A 24,762-nucleotide genomic window follows, 5' to 3' on the forward strand; every position below is an offset into this window, starting at 1 on the left:
AAGATGTACAGCGGAGTAGGAACTTAGTAGGAATCCAGGATTCCCAGGCCCTGTTTCTGGAGAAGCGGTAGATGAAGCGGCCTCCAAGAGTTAGGCAGAGAGAGGAAGGGCTGGGATTTTGCATTTTTCACTCTGCTGTGCATTGATGGTAGAGCTGGGTAAAAATCTTCCTTTAGGAGACAGCTCTGAGCTGCCAGTCCCCAGCGGGGTGGAAGGCAAGTGGGGGTACCCTGCATAGAAGCTTTTCTGTACATACATGGAAGTCCAGCCTGCACTGGCTGGGGCTGGGGTGCCTGCGCTGGGCACGGAGCAGTCACACTGCCACCTCCCTGGCCGTGTCTCAGCCTTGGCTGTGCTGAGTGCTGGCGCTTCTGTAATGCCGCGGGAGAACTGGGGCGTACGTGGCCTCTGCCAACCCCAGGTGCCACTGGCAGCCTCCTTATCCAAAGACGGTGCTGTGCTGCTTCATCCCGGCGGCGGGGAGGCCTGGCCGTGCTCCAGGGAGGGGAGAAACTCATCGGTTCTACGGGTTGGAAGAGGTTAGTGGTGCACGACATGAGGCCTGCTCCTCCTCCTCCTCCTCCTCCTCTCTGCTTGCTGTCTCCACAGCCTTCCCACCAAGCCAGGGAGAGAGCTGCTGGGCGCAGGAAGAAGCGCTGGTTTAGCAACAGCGCACAGCGACGCTGCGCCCTCCACATGGAGCTAATGGCACACAAGAGGATTTACAAAACGGACCGAGGGAAAGCGCTTTAGTAATTGAATTCTCCTGCAGGTTTTGTGCTGCGGAAGGTAGGATATGCACAGCAGCCACTGCGGCTAAACACAGGCCTGATCCCAGAGGAGTGTTCAACCCGATCGCTTCCAAGGAGCGAGCTCCTGGCATGGAAAACTCACTGCAAATGCACATAAAGAATGAAATAAGGAACACTTTGTTAATGCTAAAATGCACTAGAGAAAATGTGAGTTTAATACAAGCCTTTCCTGCCTGCCAGCAGCACAGGGCACTTGGACTTGCAGTGAATTAGTCTGGAGCATGGAGATCTCTTGGTGATCTGTCTCCTTCGAGGGGTGCCACAAATACTTCAGTGCTTATATAAGCTATGCCTGAGTGTATGCCCATCCCCAAATCTCTTCTGTTACAGGAGGTAAATATGATTATTGTTAATCTATATGTTTAGATCAGCATCACGTTATCAGCTGCCGTGTAAGTTGAGGGCTTGTCTGTCCAGCATGAGAGTTTGTCTACCCAAGAGTCAAGCCCTGGGGATTTCCCTTTGTTTAGCCCAGGGCAGAAGGGGAACTCGGGACATGCCAGGAGTTCAGCTGAGTGGCTTTTTGTTTCCTTCCTTCCCCTTGTCCTTCTCTTTGTCTGGAAGTGCAAGGAATGGTTTTGCATCTGATTGCGGGGAGATGTGAACCTACCTAGTGGGAACTGACTCGGAGTAATAGCGACATAAGGGCGGTTGTGAAGAAGCAACCACATTCTATCTTTTGGACTTTAGTTCCTTATGACTATCATATTTTGGTTGATGATTTTTGAACATTTTTCTTTTTTCTGCTGGATATTTTTCTGTACCTTTGACTTCACTGTAGCATCATACCCGTTCCCTGCCTTTCTGGTTACATTTCAGTACAGATTTATAGGGCGCTAGCAGAACCTTTGACAACAGTGACTTTTTTTTTTTGAACAGATGTATCTCTTCTAGAATATCCCAAAATAATGGCAAAAGCTTTAGGCCAAAATAAGGGTTTTAAATCTTGTCAAGCTTTTGACTGATTCCACTCCTGACAAGGCGCTTTTTTTTTTTTTTTTTTTTCTTTCAACAAAGAACAATATCCAGGTGCTTAAAGTTGTCCTGTTTGCTTCTTCTGTAGATTTATGTTACTGATGGATGTGAGAATTTTGATAAAGAAGCAGCTTTTTGCACAGAATGAGATCTTCAGTGCCTTTCTCAGTTATTGCTTTTGCCAAATCAAAGAGGTTGTGGGAATGATAGTGATTCCTAAAGGATTTTTTCTTGGTTGGAATGCTTACTGGATGCTAGTGAGAAGGAATATTAAACTACTGTTTCTCCTAAGCCATTTAATTAAGAATCCATTTTGAGATAACACTGGAGGCATTTATTTAAAAAAGGGATTTTGTCTTTGAGTTTCTAATTTTTAACTCTCTAACTAACTGTCAAATACTGTTGTACTATGTAAAATTGAAATAGTTTGTCATAAGCGCATGGTAGTAATTAGAATTGGGGAACATACATTCAGACCATGCTATGTGCTGAAAAAAATATATTTATGGTGTCTGGAGTTTAGATGTAGCCTAAGGTTTTGTCTGTTCCCTCTTCCTGGATTTGCATTTCTACCTAGTATAACTTAGTACCTTCCCATTTATCCTAACAGTGAATACATGGAGAGACTATTTAGCCAGTGGCATCTCAAGATTTTTAAAAAATCTTTGGTATTTGTTTGTTCCTGCTTCTAATCTCCCCAAAATAAACTGTCGTTTGGTTGTGTGTCCTGTGTTGTGCTGGTCCTTCTTACAAACCACCTGAGAATATGTGATAATAACAAGTACCTCTCAAAACACTGGTGTGTTTTCAACATGCGAACTGATACTCAAATCAGAACAGACATGGTAACACCTAACAAATATTATCAGTGAGGATTTTTTTCCCCCATTTTATGTAGTAGCGATTAACAAACCCCTGGTTTGTTGGCGGTACCTGTGTTCCATCGCTACTCAGCAGTGCTCAGAGCAGCAGGAATAGGTCAGAGTTGCTGTAATTGGGCACACTGAATTTCCAGCCTTATCTCTGTGAAGTCCCATCCAGGCAGTGGGCAGCAAAGTACAGACTGTAATAATCCTGAGGTCCTAGAAAGTCCTTGGAGTCCTGGATTGATTACAGCAATTAAGTTCCATAAAGTGTCGCTCAAATATTACCTCAGTAGGTGATAGCAAGATGCCCTTTCACTTGTATTTTGCTCTCAGCACGTACAGTTTTTAGATTGCAAGGTTTTGGGGAAAGGAGTTGCTATTTGCAGAGTGCATAGTACTTAGAAAATTAGGGCTTTTTCTTACTAAGATATTTCTAGCAGTATATAATAGCTTATTGTGAGTTCAGCAGTCGTGTGATTTCAGAATTTGGTCCTTACTGCAAGAAAAATAGTAAGTGATCATGGCAGCTGAAAGATGGTTCCTTAAAAAAAAAAAAAAAAAAAAGTGGGAAAAAAAGTAAAATGCTCTGTTTGTAAGCTTCGTTTATTAGAGTCTAAAGCTGTTTTTAAGCCTCCGAGTTTGGAAGCTTTTGGAAGGAAGAAGCTAATTAAAAACACAATACAATACAACATACTAGATCTTAGCCCAAACCCTATCAGTTGCCTGGCTTAAATTAAGCAGCATGAAATTCATTTCAACAATACCGTAACAGCATGTCACAATTCTTTCCCATTCACTACACAGCATGAATATTTTAAATAAAGTAATTTTCCTATAATTACATTAAAGGTGTAAGTCTGTTTTGGTTTTTTGTGCCCTTAGCAAAACCTGCGAGAGGTGGGCAAAAGCAAAGTGGATGGGCTGACTTCAGAGGAAGTCATTGCCGCCTAAATATAACTTGTCACAGCAGAGAGCTGCAGTCCTCTGTGTAATAAATGGAGTTTGGCTGCCCACCAGGTTTCTGCAGTGAAGAATTACAAAGCATGTGTTATCTGGAATTTGACTTCTGCGAGCTGGGGGGCCTGGTGCGGTGCTGGAAGGCCGGGTACCCTGCCGGCCCTGCGGCGCTTCTTTGTGCCTGACAAACTAGCGGGTAAGTTGCAAAGCCAACCACCCATCTGCTTGAGCACTGTTGGCAAGCGTGTGGTTTCACCAGATCAGGTTGGGGTCAAATTGTGAGACAGTTCAGCATGTTCTAAACCACTTTGGTTTAAAAAAGAAGAAGAAATAGCCAGGGTTACTTTGGTTGTATAAAACGTGATGGTGTGGTAAGTGGTGACACCACGCTAGAAGAAAGTCAGGACACTGTATTCATAAAAATCCTTAAGAAGATAGATGTTCTTTAATTTAACTGCTTGAATTAGGAGAAGCATGCAGTGAAAATAGACAGGTGGCTAGGATCTTCTCGACAGTGAGGTCTCGAGGAAAATTCAGCTTCTTCCCTCACATTTATAGTATTTGGGAGATTATTGTATTGAACGTTCCTGCTTCAGGGGGCTCAAGTCTTCTCTGTGTGTTTGCAACCCAAGGAGAAATGTACTGTTTTTTGGAAAGTGAAAAAAAAAAAATTTGAGCCAATGAATGGGAGAAAAGAATTACTGAGATCCTTCATTTGATACTTCTTACCCTTTCCAGTAATGCCAAGGCAGCGTGTGCTCTGCAGAAGAGATGACAAGGAGTGGGGGGGTGGCTAGGGTCTTTGCTCCGGTTGTTGCCTCTCGGCCATTTGGCAGTGTAATTCTGCGAGTCTCTTCCATGCACACCATATTGCGAGGGCAGCAATTCGAGAACAGTGGCAATCTGGCTCACCCTACCTACTTTGTTTCTGTGCCACCAACTTCTGCACATGGGTCCCGTTTACTAAAATAAGGTCCCTTATGCACATAATCCGACAAATAGAAACTGGAGGTCACAGCACATCCTGAGGAAAATGAATATCAGATGTCCACGTGCTGCTGAACAGTTCTCCAGGAAAATAACCGTAGCTGTTATAGCTGAGCTGTCTAGTTTTTTCCTTTTTCTAAAGGAATCGGCTGAAATACCAGCTGTCCTCGGGCACGGAAGAAGGCATAAGTAACAAACTTCTGCTTGGTCACTTCCTGCTCCCTCTGTGAATTAGCTACTCAGAAACAGATCACGGTCAGTTCACCAGAAGAAAAATAGAGGCAGAAAATAAATTCCAAATACGTCAAATTTTCAGGGATTTTTTTCTTTCCAGGGAGCAGTCTGAAGAGTGTTGGATGGTTCTTGTTCACTTACTAGGTGATCAGAAACTTAAGTTCTAATACATTCTTCTTTCCTTGTCTGTGAAAACAAGGCTTCTAATAACAACTGTGTTACTTTAAAAACACCAGCTTGTTCTGGCAGGAGCGGAAAGTCTCTTGTCCCATTGTGTGTGTACGTCCTTCAGTCCCCTTAGTGACCCCTGTGTCAGGCAGTTGGTGTTGATGCCTTTGTGGCTAAATACAGAGTTTTTTAGCAAACTTTTGTGCTACTTTATTCAGACAAAACGGGCTAGGGTGGGGTATTTTTAAAGCAGTGACTAGTCTGTTTTGTTGTTATTCCTCTGTGGGCTTTTTCTAAAGATCTGAAGACTAAAACCTCACAGAAGTCCCATCAAGGCAAATGAAACAACAGTGATGGGCTCTAGAGATCATTGCTACCAAAGCATTGTCACTGGCCTGTTGACAAACTTATGCTGTCATTAAAAGAATCCCAAGAAACCCAGCAAACGATGGTGGCCTTATCGCCAGGTCCTTCAGTGCCCCCATGAAGTCCTAAGGGGTGATTTTCTGGGATGATGCTTGCTGTGCCTGACTTCAAAAACGGTCCTAAAATCCACAAGGATGAGAACATACCCATTGTTCAGTTCGCTGCAAAAGAATAAATGCTGATTTACAGACATGCCAAAAAAACCCCCGGATGGCCTCTAGTCAAAGGTAAATAAGTCTATCTGAGAGCAGTCCCAGGACAGGGCGTGAGCAGGCGCAGCTTGGCACAGGGCAGCCCGGCTTTCACAAAGGCGACGTAATGATACGAGCGCACCAGGGAGAGAAAACAAAGCTAAGCTAGATGAAGATGAAAGAGAAATGGGGATGAATTTGAGCAGAGTGAAGCAGGAGGAGAAATGGGAGCTAGTTCTCTTCCAGATTGCCAAGTTAAATATCCATAATGCTGTAAAAAGGAGCTGGATGTAGGTGTGATTTAAAAAAATAAATAATAATTAAAAAAGTGGTTCACCCATTTCAGCAAGAATGCTTCATCACAGCCAGCATAGGAAAGCACCCATAGTATTTTCAGGCCTGCTGCTTCTCTGTCCTGCATGTGTCTCTGCTCCAGGACACTGCACTTGGAGCAAGAGATCCCCAAGAATAATGCGGAGGAGGCAGAGGGAGAGACTGAGGGCTTAGGGAGTGACTTGGGAATACACCACATTATTTCAGGACTTCCTGGCTGAAGACTTCATGCTGTATATCTGAGGAAATGTTGTGGTAGACCACATATGGTAAACACAGATGCTTGTGTAGTTGGCAGTATGATTAAGTTTAGTTTGGGGGCAATATTTGTGTCTCTTATTTTGTTGGGTTTTGTTTTGTTTTTTTTTCCCCTGAAGATTTTTTTGAAAATTTTTGGCTTCCTAATGTCTTATTGGGGACAGATGCAAAGCATCATCTTTCCAGGAGAGCTCATTTAGGATAACAGGTGCAATTTTATTAGCTGGTGTATTATTATCAGGTGTCATAAAACCCAATAGCAGTAGCTTCCCCAGAGCCTTGGGAAGATAACTCAATACTTTCAAGAGCCAAAGTAATTAGAAGAAATAAAGCAGTGTCTCTATACTGTTGCAGCTTTAGTTTGGTGCCTTTTATCACTGAAAAATACACCTTTTTTCTCTCCTGGGTCTTCTGAATAGCTTTCATGAAAAAGAGAGACCAGCTGCAGAGATAGAAGCAAAATTCAAGCTAGAGGTGTTCAGCTGTTGATTCAATCACACTTCTAACTACAAGTAGTTGGAATAAAACACAGAGCAGAGTATTCCCAGACAGATCTTTGGTCTCTTATGGTTGAACAAAAAAATGGAGTTTGAAAGGTTTGTGTGTTGTTCAGATTTCATGGTTCAGACACATTTTTGGAGAAAAACAGTCTGAGCCCATAGACATCTATCTGGCTGGGATCCTCACTTTTTAGTTTGCTTGGAGACTGCGTTAGGGGTTCTGTTGTGTGGGAAGATCTGAATTTACACGCTTTTTTTGGAGGGGGAGAAAAATCCCCATCCCAAAATTAATAATTATTAATTTGGAGGGAGAGGTAGAAAAGGGATGGAAGAGGATGGGTGTAGGCATGTGCTTAATTGCTTTGCTGAGTAATGGGCCAGAATGATAGAGCAGCTAAAAACTCTTCTTGTGAAGGGGACCGGGTAACTTTTGGTACCCGTGGCTGTTTTGTGTAGTTGTTGCCAGCAGAGGTGAGATAGCTGGAGCGGTTTGACTAGTGCCACGATGCATTTAATAACTTAGTTATTACTGATACTAATGTGTAAGTGCATTTTTATGGTCAAGCGAACGGAAACACTGATGGGCTAACTAGTGAGACATTTTGTCCATCTTTGTACCGCAAGTAGTTCATGCTGTCCTTTTTGCCAGTAAAACATCTAAGCTTTGTCTCAACCGATGAGTGTTTGAGGTTCCAGCGAAGGAAAAACAACATTTGAGTTTATAGTTATTTATAACCTGAGAAATTACATCTGCCAAAATGTCAAAATGAGAAGCTCAGAACAAATGACACAATCAATGACCACTGTCTCGGGCTTTTTTCTTGGTCTGCATAAATCTGTAAACTGTGGCTATTTTCCATGTGTTACACCTGGTGAATGTATACCTGTAATGCATGGCAGGCAAAATCTTGTACATCTTGTATGTTCATTTGAACGTTACAGGAAAAGATGTAGTGTTTTGGCAGTAAATGTATATATTACTAGTACTTTTTTTAAAACCAAATTTCTTAGATGTAAAAACACAATCTGTGCTGAACTGAAGGCAGCCTGAGAAAGGAGATGTGACTGCAAGATTTTAAATTCAGGAAAAAAAAGAGATCATGAAAAAGAGATGTGAGAACAATTGCCCTATTTTCTAATAATTAGTATTCACAAAGAAAAAACATGTTCTAACTACCTAGTAATTTTCAAATTGCTGAGACACCTAATGAGTTGTCTTAAATAAATTTACCAAACATATAGAAGGAAATAATTACTGAGCATTTAAGTCTGAAATCACAACTCAGTGCAAAATGGTTATGCAGCTGGCTTGTGTGTTTGTCACTCAGCAAGAAAATGATTTGGTTGGGAACTGAACCTTGTCCTGTTGGACTTTCACGTTCACGTTGTCTCTTAGATGTGAATTTGTGAAAAAGTCCTACTAAAATGCTTTCCTACAGCTCTGCTGGACCTTGGTATTTAACATTACAACAACTGTAACGGATTTTGCCATTCTGGGTGGATATTAATAATTCTAGAGGATACTGAAAGCAAAATAGGGGCTGTGCTTCCAGTATAATCTCTGCACCTCATTCTGCAAAGCCTTTTCGTGTGGCAATAACCCCTTTGGTTTCATTAGTGTTGTTCATCCTGCCTTGAGCTCCCACCAAAGGCTCACTTCAGCACTTAGCGTAGGACCTCTCTGCAAATTTTTACTCGGTGGTTTTTCTAGCACACACAGGTTTTTCTGGCCCTGACTTTGATTGCACCACAGAAATGTTTTCATGCCAAATGAACAGATACCCACTGTTTTGTATTTGCCTCTTAATTACATCACCTGCCCAGTAATTAAATTTAGCAGCCCACCCTGAGTGCTGAGACCAGGTGAACACCAACTGTGGTCAACAGTAGTGGCCACTGTTATTTAAAATATGGGGTTTTTTTTTAAGTCCACAAATTCTGGTTCCTGTTTCAATGTAAAAATATGTTAGTACTTATCCTCTATAACACCTGTCTTTATGGCATACTTGTAGTATTAACCTCTGTGAGTTAAACCTACAATTTCGGGTAGTGGGTACAGTACAGATACTATGACTAGCTTGTGTAGAGGCTAATCTTGTGCAGAAGGACTGCACAATGTGCATGCACCAGTGAGGCAGTTTATGTTGGGTCTTGGAGTGAACTTCATCTGCATGGAATAGGTCTTACAGGGTTTTTTGTTTGTTTGTTTGTTTTTTTAAATCATTCCTTGAATGCACGTGTCATATGGCAGCATATGGCCCTGCAGCAAGCACTGTGCCTATTTGTTCTTCTTTTGCTTTGTCAAGAGCTTTCTTTGTCAGGTTTCTGGGAACTTGCTGAGGAGATACATAACCTCATGTGTGATGTGCATTGACCTCAATTCTTGCTGAAAATTGCAGCAAGGACTGAGGACAACCGCTCTTTTTTTTTTTTTTCAAGTTGAAGCTCTGGTTCTTGATGAATACAGCCTTCCTGCTAATGAAATCAGTCTTCCTTCTCTGGGTAGCTGCTTAGGTTTTTGGCTTCTTCCACTGTCAGAGTGTGAAGGGGCCTCAGCCCCAACAAGGGACAGAGCTATGATCTGGAGTTAAATAGGCTTTAGGATATATCTTTTATTTCTGAGCAGTGCTGACGTCCCATATCACACTGAAGTTTGTGGAGGCTGTTGTTGCTCATTGAAGATAGGTACGTAAATGATTACATGGGGTTTTATTCTTTTTAAATTGAACGAATGAATACAGCAGTGACTGCAATGGAAAAGAAGTGAAAAAGCAATGAAGAAAATCCAATAATAGTAATAATAACAGTAAACAAATCTTGAGTTGCTTAAACCTTGCAATACATGGCAAGTAGAAAGAGCCACCTCTCTGACGGGGTTATATTGACCTTGTACCTGCATCTGCTGTTCTGGTAGTAAGAAAGAGTTTTATCTCATTATTTTCATGCACACATATACCAAGTTCAGAAGTAATGTATATATGTAGTTTTAAGAACCTGTATCACAATGTAACTTGAATAACTAATTATCTCTAAATATCCTGAAGAATAGCCAGCAATTTTTGTCGTATGGAAAACGTTTACTCTTGCAGACCAGACATGGTTGCTGAGGACGGGCTTTGCCTGCACAGGTTGGTGCTGTGGTGAAGAGAGGACTGTGAGCAGGCAGGGATGGCTGCTCCCGGCTTGCACAAAGTATTTATTGCTCTGAGCTGAGCTTTGTCCCATTCCTCTGTCCAGGAGCAGCAGGCTCAGCACAGAAGGGGCTGCACCAGGGCTTTTGAGATCTCACCTTCCTATTCTGGTTTGGGAGGATGAATTCTTGAGATTTCATCTGTGTGCTTTTGGACAAAATCTGCTTTTGTGGAAAATACTATTGGTTACAGTACTCATGCAGATAACTTGTTATCATGAGACATACAGAATGCAGCTAGAACAAAAATGGTACTGGTTTGAAGTGAACTCTAACCTCGTTTGCTGCTCAAGTAAACTGAGCAGTCACGCCTGGTGTGGGTTGGAATATGGTTTGGCTTGAGAGCAAAGGTTACTTTGCTGTTTTCTGTTGTTTGGGCCTAAAAGTTAATTTCTTGGGCAATTAAAGTGTCTGAAAGCAGCCCCTTCTGGTAGGAGCCTAGCTGTGAGTGATAACCATGGGCATCCCAGCACCTCGCCAGCCCCTTCCAGGAGCACCGTGTTCCACGTGCAGGTCTCTGAGCAAAGGTTTTGGCAGCTGGAGGAACCACAAGTGCTGAAGTGCCCAGTTAATCATGAATGGCTCGGTTAAATGGGAAGCTTTCTGATTCTTGCAAAGCAAAGATCCTAAAAAATTTAAGCCCCCTGATAGGATGTATTTAATCCAGCCAAAGTGACTAGTAGTAGCCAGTCTTTCCACGATTCCATATCTTAGCTGAGAAATGAAATTCCTGGCGGTGCTGTAACAACAGCTCCAGTGTTAAATGTGGTACTTCCCAGCTTTTGTGGGAATTGAAGGTAGGGGAGAGATCCGTAAGTTAGTGTCCAGCTTTATATGAGGACGTTTGAATGAGCTGGATATTAAAGGACATGTCAAGATTGCACCCAGAAGTCTACTTTTGGATGCTTTGATTCTTGGTAACATAGTTCATTAAAAAAAGACAGCCACAAAACCAGCGCAGAAGGTCAGATCCACCATACTGTCCCTCTCCTCCGGGGCACGAAGGAGTCCGCAGTTCCTCCCAACCTGTGCAGTTCTAATTCTGCCGTGCAGTGGCAACGTATTGCAGCAGAATCAACATGGAACAAATAGCAATGTAAGGCAAGTTTCCATATCTGTATATCCATCTCTAAATACAATTTTTTCTTTTACTAATTATTACATAAGTGGCAGGCTTCCTGTGCAGCAGGACTCAGCGCACTGACCCTCAGTCGGGACTTTGCTGGTTGTCCCCAGCCTCGCAGAGACAGGAACATGACAGAGCAGGCTGAGTGTGAGAAACAGCGTGTAGGAGAAAGTCGCATTGTGCTTTACAAGGCCACGTTTGTCTCTTTTGCAGTATAAAACAGCTAAACCACGATGAACAATCTCATTTTGTACAATATTGCTCTCTTAAACCTCCACTGTGCTTGCATGGGTGCTCACACACTTGGATGCCTGCTAGAAATTTTTTAGCTGAGGTCCTGACCAGCTTAAAAGCATTGGCGTGACCTCTGGTTCTGCTCTTTGGTCTGCTGTGTAACCTCTGTGTTCGGCATCAGGACAGGATCTTTAGGATCTTCAGGGGCCTTTGCATACCGTGTCTTGCAGGAGGTAAAACTGCCTTCAACATCCAGAAACCTCTGGGGAAGTTTGAAGGTACCAAGTGTGATTCCTGAGGTAGGGAGGGACTAGGAGGAGGCACAAGGAGGGGACACAGGTCAGGGGGAGGACAGGGTGGGACAGGAGTGATCTTTTTTCCCCTGAAGTACTTCATGCTGTGCCTAGCTCTGATATTATTCAAACTCCAGCAAACTATTCAAAATAATTGGCTGCCTCAAGGTGTGCTGCCAGTCCTGATACTTTGTCATTTTAAAGTGCTATGGATTTTCAAAGTGAACTCTCCGTTATTGCAAAGACATTTTTCTTGTTCTCCACTGAAAACAATGTGTGCATATGAACGCAGATACTACAGATTTCCTCTTCAGTGGCATCTATGCTTTATTAAGCATAACGATTGCCATGTGTGCTCAACGTCTGCTTATTCCTGGAGAGTGAGATGTGCTCAAAATGCCCACAGCTAGTCCTTGTGTAGGAGAAGGATGCCCGCAATTAGACAATGCTGCCCTGTTGTCTTGCTTAATGGATGAGGCAGAAGCTTTTTCTCTGAGCAGGGAATGTTTTCAGAAATGCTTTCTGGGTTGTGATAGACTCTGCAACACCCTAAATCTTTTCAAAAGAGGCTGCATGTCATCTGGCTTACTGGAGCTCCTAATGGATTGATGCTTTAATTGCACAAGCTATATGACAAATCATTACAAGTTATGGCTGGATAGAGAGCAATTCAGATCCGTGTATTTATGGCAGTTGGAAAAAAATAATTTGCAACCTCACTGAAGTCTTTCTTTTGTTCCCCCTTCTGAAACGGTAACAGCTAAAGGTTGATACTTTCTTCTGCTCTTTTCTTCAGCAAGCACGAGGGCTGGACCTGGCTGGCTGCTGTTTGTGGTGTCCAGGAAGATGATGTGTGTGAACTTTTCCTCCCTGAGCAGGCTGGGATGTAGAAATACCATGTTCACTAGGGTATTGTGTTACCCTTTCCAGCCATCCAGCTACCTTGGCACACACCTTTGAGCAATTTCAAGTGTCAGACCAGTCAGTGAGGAAGAGGGACTGATGGTTTACCATTATGTCATAGTTGCTGAACAGACAGACCCACTGTTCTTTCCACTTTACCCTTTTTCCCTAGCATTTTTGGTATTGCTTCAAACCTCAGTGTTTTTATCAAAGCTGAATTATACTAATTGATGACAGAGGAAAATGAATGAAGGGGAAAATAAATAATAAATTGCAAGAAAAATGAATTCACAGAAACCCAAAGTAAAAAGGCTGTGAAAAAAGAAACAAGTCTTTCATTGCCTTGAATAATATAATTATCCAGCAAAGCCTGTTCCCTTCAAATTGTCAAATCTGGTGTGCGCTTGAACTTACTGCATATGCTCCTACTTCACAAAATTCCTCTATCTCCCAGGGGGTTGTGAGACTGAGGCTGGGCAGCAGCGTGATAATTGGTCCTTGAATATTATGGGCAAATGTGAAACTGTGGACATACGCGATATGCCCCAAATTATCAGCTTGCTGCTCTAAGCATTATGAAAATAAAGAAATGAAAGGGTCTTTTTGATAAAGTTTTGATGTAGAGAAAAATACGGGGAATGCATTTTTTCTTCTTTCTCCTCCTCTCACTTCCCTAAGACTGCTAACATAATTTGGTTTTCATTGCATGGTCAGGTAGTCCGTTATACTTTCCCAGCTGTGGCAACATCATGGATGCATCATACGCATCTTTATTATATATCTTTATTTAGAGTCATCACATCTATTGCAGTTTCAACAAATGCCAGCTGTCAGTCCAGAACTTCATTGCGCTTGATGCTGTACAGGTGTGAGTAGTGGTGTTGGCTTGTTGCGCGATATCCTGTCAGTGTTGCATATTTGCTGTCAATACTCTGATCTTCAATCAAAAATTTTAAACAGAACCGAAAATAAAATACAGGAATTGATGCTTTTGTCTGTGCAGGGTTTTAAAAAATAGTCAGAAGCTGGACCTCTGAGGATAACAAGGGTTATTTTTAATTTATGGACTGCTTGTGTTATAGTAGTTCCCGGAAGCCTTCATCGGATTCTGAGTCCCATTTTGTGAGTAGAAGGTGCTGCTGCCAGGAGCCCAGTGTAACTACAGATGCATCTTGGCTGGCGAATGCAGAGTGCAGGAATCAAGGGTGATGCTAACAGAAGCACGGGAGGGGACCGGGACGTCGGTGAGGTGACTCGCAGGGGTGCGTCTGCGTACCCAATAGGCCTCTGTGGTCTCGCTCAACGCGGGGCAGCAGTCGAGCTGAGAAAAGCAAACCTCTTAATCTTGCCCAGTCTTTTCCTCTGACCGAATGTGGACACTCATGTTCCGTGGCCCACGCTTACGGCACGTTATGGAATGCCAATTTTCATTACTTACCTTGGACTGGTTTTTCTGTCCATCTTGCCACTCTTTGCAGAATCGTGCCTTGTTTTCAGTGTGGTGCTGCACTTCAGCATCATGTGAGTCACCGTCCTGGGGCTGCATCTTTCAGATAAGCCCCTTGCAATTTGGCATAACTTGCAAGAGAAGGGATCGTGCGGATGTGATTGTACCCATCCCTATCATTTGGAGTGCAGGCAGTGATTAGCATTGAGGAGCAGCCTGGGGTAGCCTTGCAGTATCAGCTGCTTTGGTTAAGACTACTTTGTTCTGACAGCATTAAATAGGTCAGTGCTCAAAAATACACCACTAGAAGCCAGGCTGGGAAACTGTGCATTCAGCATAGGTATCTACTTCTATTAAATTGCCTTACAGAGCTACACTGAATCATATCCAGAGGACTTGAATAAATATATAGATGTGAGCCTGTGCACTTTTTGTTCACCGTTTCCCCATACAGATGATCTCTGCAATCCACCTACGTGCGTGATGCTGGTATCTGTCCTGTCAGTGATGTGTTCTGTGCCTTGTTCTCATACACCTTCAGTACATAGAAAATTAAGAGGGAAATGACATGGTCAGAGAGCACGTGGGTGAGGAGCAGTGCCTGCTACTCTTGATGACAGCAGTGGTGGCTTTATCTCAGGCTTCAGGCGTGCCAGGATGTGGTGCGTTCCTGTTGCAGTGTATTATGCCAGGTAGGACTAAAATTTTGGAAAGAAGCCCATTGCTACTGCAGTATATTATTTCTGATTATTATTATTATTATGCCTTTTGATTTATTATTTGGAGAATGTGATTACTTTTCCTTCTTCTTTCGGCTGCTGTTGTAGCTTTGTTGTCTGTAAGTAAAAAATGTGATGATGAGCAGCTATAAAGCATTTTGTATCTTCAGAGTGATTAGTGGACAATACATGATAAGCTGTTCTTCTCTCCCACAGAGTTGGTTTGTCTTTGCAACTCCAGGTCTGGGGTTTTTTTCGTTTGTTAGTTTTTTTTATTATTATTATTTTTTTCATTGTTTTGAGCAATGCAGGCTCTGGTACGGAGGACCGGCTATATATAATTTCAGGACTAGAATGTTTGACCATATAAATTCAGTCTCCCACTGGAAAACTTCCCCTTGAGTTGAGATGTGGGTTGGAACAGTTGGCCAGGCAGGGGGGGTTCCTGCTACCCGTTTCACCTGGGTGTGATGAGTTGGCATGCTTTGCACTCTGGCTTTTGATCAGGGAAGAAATGGTCTCATGGCTCTGTTGGTGATGCACTGGGTAGCTGAAGTTCTCATCTTGCCCCCAAGACGGGGAGTGAGGAATAGCTGGCAGGCGCTGAGCAGCCCGAGAGGTGCCGTCGGTGCACGCCTGGCCGAGTGCGGTGGCGGGCGAGCTCCCTGGCCTCTGCCCCATCCCGAAGGAGGCAGAAGGAGGAGCAGCACGTCTCGCTTCCGAGCTAGGAAAAGCTTGTGCTGCTGCCAGCAGCTAATGCTAGTTTTCAGCCTGTTGATGTTAGACTTGTTCCGGCTCAGGACCCCAAACGCGTGTGTCTCTGCAGACACCCGGCTCACCGTGGTGCGCAGGCTGCCCGCCTGTCCTGGGAGGGCCTTTTCCTGCGCTGCTGGGATCGTAAGCTGTGTGTTAGCTCATGTTAAGCGAATCCTGTTCTTGACATAGAGGAAGTCTGCCCTCCCTAGTGACAGTGCCGTGCTTACGGCCAAGTTACAAGTATGTGACAAGGAGAGAGCATATGCTCGTCAGTGCTTCATTGCCAGAAGTCTTCCAATGGATATGTGTTCACATCAATATTGAAGAATATGTTAGTTTACATGGAGAGTAAGAGTATTGACTTCTGTGATAGGTTACATAGAATATGTGTCCCAGTGCTGCAGGTTCTAAATTGATTTAAGGAAAAAAAAAATTGAAAGTAGAGTGGCTCTTTTGGAGCACATATAAAGTTACAAATTTTGGAGCTCTACGGAGATATGAATATATAGATATATACATATTCAATTTGTTGTTAGAATGTGATGACGTAGAAATTATTTGTTACATCAGTTATAGAATACAATACAGCATATGTAGTCCAGCACATTATTCCTTTCCTGTATTTAAAAACAGAAGTAATGCCACTTAGCAGTGGTCATACGTTGCCGTATATTCCTCCTGCTGAGTACAGTACTGGGGGCGGATCCTGCTACAGCTCTGCATTATCCCGATCCTTTTGAAGTTCTCTTTTTTTACGATAGTGTTTTTGTGTAGTTACTTTTCTTCAGATGTGCAAAATATATAGGTTAAAAAGTTAGACTACAATGCAATCTATGTGCAGCTCTTTATACTAAACTTTACATACTGACGTTCATAGCAGGCGTTACCGGCCCAGCTGAGTGCTGTGATACAGAACCTGGGGAGCAGGTGGCTGCTGCATGTCAATAAGGGACATAAGTTTCCCATTCAACATGTATCTTGAGTGCAAAGTTTGACCTAGACTTCAGGATTTTGAGCTTTTTGTAGGAGTTTCTTCCTATAGTGAAAATTTACTTCACCTTCTGTACGAACGCCCGGTCATACACACCTCCATCAGTGGCACTGCTTGAAGTCTAGGTTCAGGTCCTCTTCTGGCTAGGGTTCTGGGTCAAGCGTGTGTTTAAGGTTTGGAGAGAGGGGGATTGATGTTCCAGATTCATCGTGAGTAAACATTCCCTTCACCTTACCTTATCTCTTTTGGAAGATTAAACCCCTGTCTTTCAGTTGGCTCCACGCGAACATAAAGTTGTGTAGGATGCTGGAGTCAGGTTGCTTTGTAAAAAGAAAAGAGGAGTCACTGCATACTTCAGATGTTGCCAGACATCCTGAATAATGTCCCAGACAAAAAAAAAAAATCTAACTCTGGCAATACCTTATTTCCTCTCTTATAGACCATTGTGCTCTGTTTCTGCTTGTGTGTGCTATTCTAGTTTCATATCATTGTATAGCCTTTGTGTTGCCCTGATGAGTAGCTTTTAATAACGTGACTTTTGCCACTTTTTCCCTCTTGAAGCACAGAATAAAGCTTTATGTGAGTGGCACCCACGGCAGGGAGGGAAGTACTTACACAATAGTACTGTATTTACAGGAAGGGGTGATTCTAACCAAGCTTTATAATACCTTAATTATATTTGATGTGACCTAGCCCTTGACAATTTTGAATCTAATGTTGCCAAACAGGATTGAAATACTACAAAGATTTCTGGATAGTGCCCACAACTGAGCTGTATTTCACTGTCAGTAAGAAAGTGAAGAGGTTCTTTGAAAGTGGGGAGAGATGTTTTTCTTTGGATTTTTGCCTTTGACTTAGTGCACCTGATCGGTAAAGCCAGGTTATTTCTCTGCTAAATTCTGCAGAAATTTTGTGCTAGCAACAATATGTAAAACCCACTGAAAGAAATTAAATAAATATTTTAAAAAGTATTTTATGAATCTGACTGGGGTGGGGGTTTCTATTTCTTGCATGTTTTCTTAGTGACATGAATTTCCTTTCAGGGCTCAGCAGATTCGTACACAAGCAGACCCTCAGACTCTGATGTCTCTTTGGAAGAAGACAGAGAAGCAATCCGCCAAGAAAGAGAACAACAAGCAGCTATACAACTTGAAAGGGCAAAGGTGTGTTCTTTTCAACTTTAATAATAACTAAGTTGTGTGGCATTTATCTTTTGCCTAGTGTTAAAATTCATACTGTTGTTTTATAACAATGATGCCAGCTTGTGAAATAGTTTGGCAATTGAGTCAAGTTACCTGCAGACAAAATGTTTGGGGGAATACAGTGTAAATATTCTTGTATAAATGGGAATCTTCTCTAGGGAGCTGAACTCTGTGGGCTTGTGTGAAATGATTAGGTCTGAATTTTGATGTATTTGGAAAATGTCCTCTTCTAGGTTTTTGGTCATTTGATACAATCCTTGATTCGGAAAAGCTTCCGCTGTTTGTGATGTGTGTTTCTCTTTGTAGTCCAAACCAGTAGCATTTGCTGTTAAGACTAATGTGAGTTACTGTGGAGCTCTGGATGAAGATGTTCCTGTCCCAAGCACTGCCATCTCTTTTGATGCCAAGGACTTCCTACACATTAAAGAGGTAAAAGCAAGAAGTCATAAAAGGGAATGTGAAAGGAAATCTTTTTACATGTCAAGGACTACAACTTGAAAAGTCGTGCCTGAACCATAGCAGATTAAAAAGAGAGCCAAGAGCCAGACGGAGGCTGGAGAGCACAGCACATCTGTCTGATTAGTGATGATGTGGTGGTACTTCAGCCTTTTTAGAGTTCCAGCATCCTGGGGTGGTCGTCTTGCACTTTTTTAACACCTGATATTACTGATTTGGTTTTGGATTTTCATGTCACAGGAAGGAAATAACATCTTGCTTGATTTTAAATCCCCTTCAACATGGTAGATTCAGATTCTTTTCATCAAATGAAGTTTGTGATGGATCAGAGATCACATAATAGAGAGGGATTCTATTGATCAGAAAGTAGAGTAGCACCAGGTCACACCAGGTCCTCATAAAGCACCAGATAGGCTTGTAAGGGAGGAAATAAGATTAAGAATAACATAATAAGAAAAGAAAACGTTGAAGAGGACAGATACAAAAATAAGGAAAAAGTAATGGGAATAAATGGGTCCTGAGTGTGGCTCTGGTAGAGGAAAATACATTTTATGGCACGTCAAGCATATTTTTTGCAATTCTTTATCCAAAGTGAGTCCTCCAAATTTGCATAAACCCCTGTTGTTTTGTAGATTTCTACATAGGCTTGCAAAAACGTTTTTTCATGTCTGCATTCTGGGTTTATTTTAGGGTGTTCAGTACTCATTGGTCTCTTTCTTTGAACATGTGTCTGTCATCACTTCAGAGCATTGATCTCCCTTAGAGTGAGCACATTTAGGAAGAAAACACCTGTTTCTGCACCTCTGGAGGCAGAGATGGGTGGTAGAACAGGGGGTTTCAATTTAAATTCTTTCTCCCTGAGAATGGAGGAGGAGGCAGTTGATTCCCTGGTTCCATTTTCTCAGTTTGCTGCAAACAGGTGGAAGTTTGATTTGGATTTTTTTTGTTTGATTCTTTTGTGTGGAGCAGTGCTTAAACCCCCGCAGAGGAAGTGGAGCACACTGAATCTGACTGCCTATCTCTGCATGCAGAATTGATTGCCTCTCCTTTTGGTTCCCCAGGAATGTGTTCTGTTCTTCCTAGCACCACACCTGAATTCCCTTGATACATGCCATTTTCTAAACTTGCTTCCCATCAGGAAAAGGTGCTTTGCTGGCACTGAAAGTTGAATGCAGGCAGCTGCGTCCATTACAGCACTCAGATCACTTTCTCAGCTACCTTCCCTGATGTTTTCCCACCCACACCAGAAATGTGCCCTACCTGACATGCTATCTTTGTGGTGTACATTGTCCTGTGTAACCATTCAGGTAACTCTGTGCATCGCCATTAAACCAAATATTTGATCTTGGCTTTCCTAGGATGTGGCTACCTTTCTTGTCAGGCCAGTGATTGAATTTAGTGTACTAAACTCCTTTTGTGCTGCCCTGTACATTTTTCCAGAGAAGTGACCCAAATCCACGCGGTGGCATTCTGTGAGTTTTCTTCCAAGATCTAAATGGCCAGGATCGCATGGCCACTAAACCATAAGCCATCTGGCTTACTGGTATTTGTCAGCTCTGCTGAGGGTTTAGCATAGTTTCTTTGTTAATGCTGAAACCTTCAGCTTGCCTGAAGCTGTGGCTGTAGTTCAGTAGGATTTCAGGAGTGGTTCCCCATGCTGGAGTCTAGCTGCATGGAAAAAGGCTTTGCAGAATTAGTTTTTCGGTGATCTGGCAGGCTTGCTTGGCCTAGAACAAGCATGGCTCCAGATTTTTGAACAGTGCTAAACTAGGTAAGAAGTAAGGTCACCCTGCTGACAGGATGAAACATCAGCAGTAGCTGATGAGTTGCTATATTGAGAATGTGTCCTGTATGTCTCATCTGTCTCCTACAAGACTATACATTATGTGCTTACTTAAAAGATGAAGTGGCAACAATTACTGACAACGCAGAAGAAATCATGGGCATGGCAACCAATAGGAATGAACTGTAGTCCTCCCACATGCTGAATGCGAAGAGTAACATATGGGAGGTAATGACCTAATGCAAATAGCCCTGTGTTCCTTGCTGCATCGTTATCGTTTGTATTGTTAGATATTCTCAGCATAACTGGTTCTGATCTCGTGTCTAGAGGCATCACTCAGAGATCCATGACCTGCTAATGGAAGAAAGATTCCCATGTTCAAGCTGTACATTCAGAACCAAAATAGAATGGGTAATGCTGATGGGGCTTGGGTTTTACAGTGGTTTAAATCCATTGGTTGATTTCACTGATTTACAAAAATAGAATGCTAGACCCTGAAGTATTTGCTTTAAAGAATGTAAATAGTTCTGTCGACTTAAGTGGAAGCAACATACTTAAAATTAAGCATTGCTTACTGACATTGCCTGACTCAGGGTCATAACAGCGTGAAAAATAGATCATTAAAAAGTTGAAAAGATAAAATAATGGAACCTCTTGCGTAAATAACAGCTATATAAAGAGGACAGGTTTTCAAGATGAGGGTATAAGGATTGCATTTCCCTTAGCTGTATATGTTAATATTTGTGTGTATGTATGGCTTAATAAAAAGGCTAACTTATTTTTCGAAGATGCTGAGGCTCTGTATGTTTCAGAGACTTTAGTTAGGCACCGTGGTACCTCTGACAACTGGGACATGGTATTTATGTGTTTCTGCAACAACTGAAGTGCTTGAGAATCCGGAGCCAAGAGAACTGATCGTTTTTAAGATGAGATTTCTGTGATAACTTTTTCCTGAAGGCATGCAAACAAAATTGGTACACTCATGCTGATCTTAATGACTTGAAAGTCAGTTGTGAAAAGAAGTGTTTCTTCTGAACACTGAGGTGCCTAATGAAGCATACCAGAGTATAAGGTTTTCAGATATTTTTCTTCAAAAGTGCTGCTGGCAGCCAGCTCCAACAAATTCTTTCGTACTACCTTATCCACTATGATACCACTTTTCATCTTTCCATCATTAAAGGTAGGCCAGACTTTCAATAATGCAGAAAAATATATGTTACTAAAGGTTAATGATAAATTTTATACTTTCAGGTATATATTAAAGTTTCTTCCTAGAGGTGATTTTTTTCTTCAACTGTCCTACATTTAAAAATATATGCCTCCAAAGAGTTTAACTTCTTCCAGGCAGCAGCACTGTAAAAGCCTCGTTTGTGGGGAGGTGTCACAACTTTGGTTAGAGCTCTACCACAGCGTTAACCAGATACAGGTTTGGTTCGAGCTGATAAGTGTTTTCTATTTTGTTTTAGAAAGGTTGGTCTGTCTTCATCTCAGTTTCTAGAATGGTGTTTGTAGAGTTTTTTTGCAACGGGCTAACATGTTAATAACATCCAGACAAGTACCTGGAAAGGAGGGAGGAAAAATGGTGGCAGCAGTGGTGGTGGTCTTTGGTGGAGACTCTTAAATTTTACAAGGAACCAATAATGGTGGTTTACAAGGACCATTAAATTTTACAAGGAACCTATAATGGTGGTTTACAAGGAACCTTGGTGGTGATCTGAGGATGTTATTTTTATGTTCGACTGCTTTCTGTGGCTGCTGTGAGGTAGTTTGGTGGCCTTGGTATACCAGAAATTGGTTCGTCTCATTAAATCACCGTCACATTTGGCGCCTCAGATGGTGACATCAGAGAAGAAGTCACAGCAGGATGTGTTGGGGCAGTTAAGAGATAAACCAGTACTGCTCCAGATAACGCTGCTTGCCGCTCTACAGCTGCAGAGAAGACATCAACCTTCCAACTAGTGCCTAGCACCTTTTAACTTCGCTTAAATTCACACGAATTGTCCAGCATTTAGATGTCATAGTGAGTCTGGTCTCATTGATCAGTATGGAGTTAAGGATTGTGGATAGCAAAATAAGAGAGTTTTAGACAGGGAGCGTTTTGAACTGAAGCCAGTAACCTTTCTCTCTTCCAGAAATATAATAATGACTGGTGGATAGGAAGGCTGGTTAAGGAGGGCTGCGAGATTGGCTTTATTCCAAGCCCGCTTAGACTGGAGAATATCCGCATTCAACAGGAGCAGAAGAGAGGACGTTTCCATGGAGGGTAAGAATGCTGTAACCTTTTAAAATAATTTAAAATAATTTCTGACACCGGGCAATATTTTCAAAGGTCACTTGATTCTTTTTTATTGCAGTGCCTTTGGAGGAGTGTTTGATTTGGGATTCCAAATGAAAATACATATTTGCAGAGAATAGACGTGTTAGATATTGATGAAGAGAAACAAGAAAAAAATGTGTATCGACTTTAGGAAAGATCAGTAATACAGTATGAGCAGTAATGACAGAAATGTCTGAAGGGCTAGAGAGTTTTATGTTCCCGTGGGTTTAAGTCAACTTGGTGCTCAAAGGCTGCTAGATTTTTTTCCCCGTTACATTCTTAAGGTTTTGGGTTTTTTTCTTTATTTTTTTTCTTTCTCTCCATTTTGGCCAAAACCAGACTTTTCAAACTTCATAGAGATGAGCACTGTCATTTGACTTGCTTGATTCTTCATCTTCCAGCCTGACCATTCTGTGTCTCCACACTGCTAGAGCTAGATATTGAAAGTGCCTGGAAAAATATAAACTTGGTCTCATTTTAGTCACTGAAGTCACTCTTCTGTTGGCTGAATACACAAAATACTTTTCCCTTTTTTTTTTTTTTTTTTTTTTTTTTTTTTTTAAATTACTTTATTACTAGCATATTATTCCCACTAATTGAAAACAAAATTTAAATATTCACACAGATAACAATGAGAACAAAACCTTTAGTACTGCAGAGTAAAGAGACATGAGCCAATTGAATCTGGACCTAATAGGTAGCAGTAAGAGGTGCATAATTTAGCCTGTATAGTACTGTCAGGGAATTGGCATACTAATATACTTAATCAGGGTCAGGAATCATTTCAAGTATAAACCATCTGGGAAAATGTTTTTAGAATGATTGAACAGCATTAACTGTGCTTCTTCCAAATTGCTTTTATATTTTTGAAATAGCTTCAGAGGAAGCCAGTGCATCTCAATGGACGGGAAGAAGATTATCTAATTCAGAGAGATGGACACTAACAGAGGATTTAGGATACTCTTTCAGATACAGTGTATTCGAAAAATGTTCCGCTTGTATGAATGGGCATGACTCCACCGAATCACCATTTTTTCCACAGATTTTGTCCAATCTCACCTATGGAGAATACTATGAATAAAATCAAGTATGACAAGAGCCAGGGAAAATATTGTAGAGGATATCTATTAAGATTTTAAGTAGTCTACATTAACTCTCCTGGATTTGTTTGATAAAGTTGGAAGTAATGTATAATGATAAAATAGTTTCTTTTTGAGCACCCTTGTTAGATATATAGTATCTGTACCTTCAGATTTCTTGAAAAGCTGTGACTAGCTGTGATACTAAGGCTCTCTGTGACGAAGAAGAGTGATAGCTTTTTCTGAGGAAGGCAGTGCAAAGTTGTCTATTAAAGAGCGTTTCTAGGGTCTAGTATATGTTCGCAAAGGATTTGCCAAGTCCGGGAGTACAGTCCCTGCTCTGGAGAGCATATGGCAAGAAAGCAAGGACAAAATACTGATTTGGCCTAGTGTCCTCTTGCTGCTCTGTCTGTACGTAATGAAAAATACTAACTACTGTGCTAAAGACGCGGGTGGTACCATGGGACCGTGTCACCTGCAGGAATCAGGTTGCTTAAACAGTCCTCTCCTTTCTGCCCTGAGCTCTCCTTCCCTCCTCCCGTCTCCTCCTCAGCTGCTTGTGCAGTGAGCTGAATTACAGAGCTGATTCACCTGAGCATCTCCCCCCTCCCCAAACCAGTTTCCCGTCCCAGTCTGCTGCGGGTTGGCTGCACCAGCAGTTGTGCTGAGAGCATCGGGCAGGGTACAGGGCAACGCTGTCTGCCTGGAAGCAGAGAGGGACAGCCCATGGAAAAAAGAGCTACTTAAACCCCTGTTGCTACACAAAAGCTCTTTAAACCACCACATAAGATCCCAAACCTCCCAAGAGATGGGTCTGGCCGGTCGTGTGTGCTGGCAGAGAGACCCAGAGAGACCGAGGAGTGCTGGGGGGGGTGGAAATCTTGTGCAGAGCTGGGCTGTGTTCTGAGTTTAGCAGACATCTGTGACTAGAGCTGCTGCGTTCCCCAGCCTGCGGGCACATCACAGAAAAGCTTTGCTCAGTCTCTCGTGGAGCCTGCTCTCCCCTCGTAGCCTGTACACAGCTCTTCCAGACATGGAGGTCAGCTTAATTACAGATGCTTTTCCCCGTGTCCCTGCCTGGTACTCTTCACCTCTCACTTCAGAGGAAGCTTTCTTGCAGCATGAATGTGGGTGAAGACTCTCCTTTACCCTGTGATTTCTCATGGGGCAGCTGCCTAAAACCTCACACGTTGGCATCTCTGGGCGCTTGGTGTTAATGGGGCTCTTTCTGCTACCACAGGAAATCAAGTGGAAATTCTTCTTCGAGTCTTGGAGAAATGGTTTCTGGCACATTTCGAGCCACACCTACTTCCACGGGTAAGACAGAAATTTATTTAAGGAAACTCTTGCTATTTCTAATACTTCTATTCTAAAAACTGTGTATGAAAAATGCAGGTTTCCCCCCTTCGCTGACTTATTAAGACATTTTACAGAAAAGTGCTTGCGTGCGGAGGTGGAGAAAGACTTCTATTTCTAGACATGCGGTAGTTGCTAAGGGACTGGGGGAAAAAATCTTGGGAAAAGTGGCAGCTGCCCCAGAATGGAAGGAATGCCCAATT

General features: G+C 42.3%; 1 protein-coding gene across 9 annotated transcripts in view; it reads left to right on the plus strand.

Annotated features, from left to right (window-relative positions):
• The window catches only part of CACNB4 (calcium voltage-gated channel auxiliary subunit beta 4), a 113,242-nt gene that overhangs the window by 59,382 nt on the left and 29,098 nt on the right, over positions 1-24,762 (plus strand). For all 9 annotated transcript variants that reach the window (XR_006164528.1, XR_006164526.1, XR_006164527.1 and 6 more), the window contains 4 exons: positions 17,410-17,529; positions 17,875-17,997; positions 21,940-22,070; positions 24,444-24,520. Coding sequence is in view for 5 of the 9 variants with exons in the window: in XM_042783921.1 (XP_042639855.1) it covers positions 17,410-17,529; positions 17,875-17,997; positions 21,940-22,070; positions 24,444-24,520 (451 nt within the window). In the remaining 4 variants the exon portion in view is untranslated. The remainder of the gene's footprint in view (positions 1-17,409; positions 17,530-17,874; positions 17,998-21,939; positions 22,071-24,443; positions 24,521-24,762) is intronic.

The sequence above is a fragment of the Tyto alba genome, unplaced genomic scaffold, assembly GCF_018691265.1.
Source record: "Tyto alba isolate M040663 unplaced genomic scaffold, T.alba_DEE_v4.0 Super-Scaffold_7, whole genome shotgun sequence".
NCBI classification, from domain to species: Eukaryota; Metazoa; Chordata; class Aves; order Strigiformes; family Tytonidae; genus Tyto; species Tyto alba.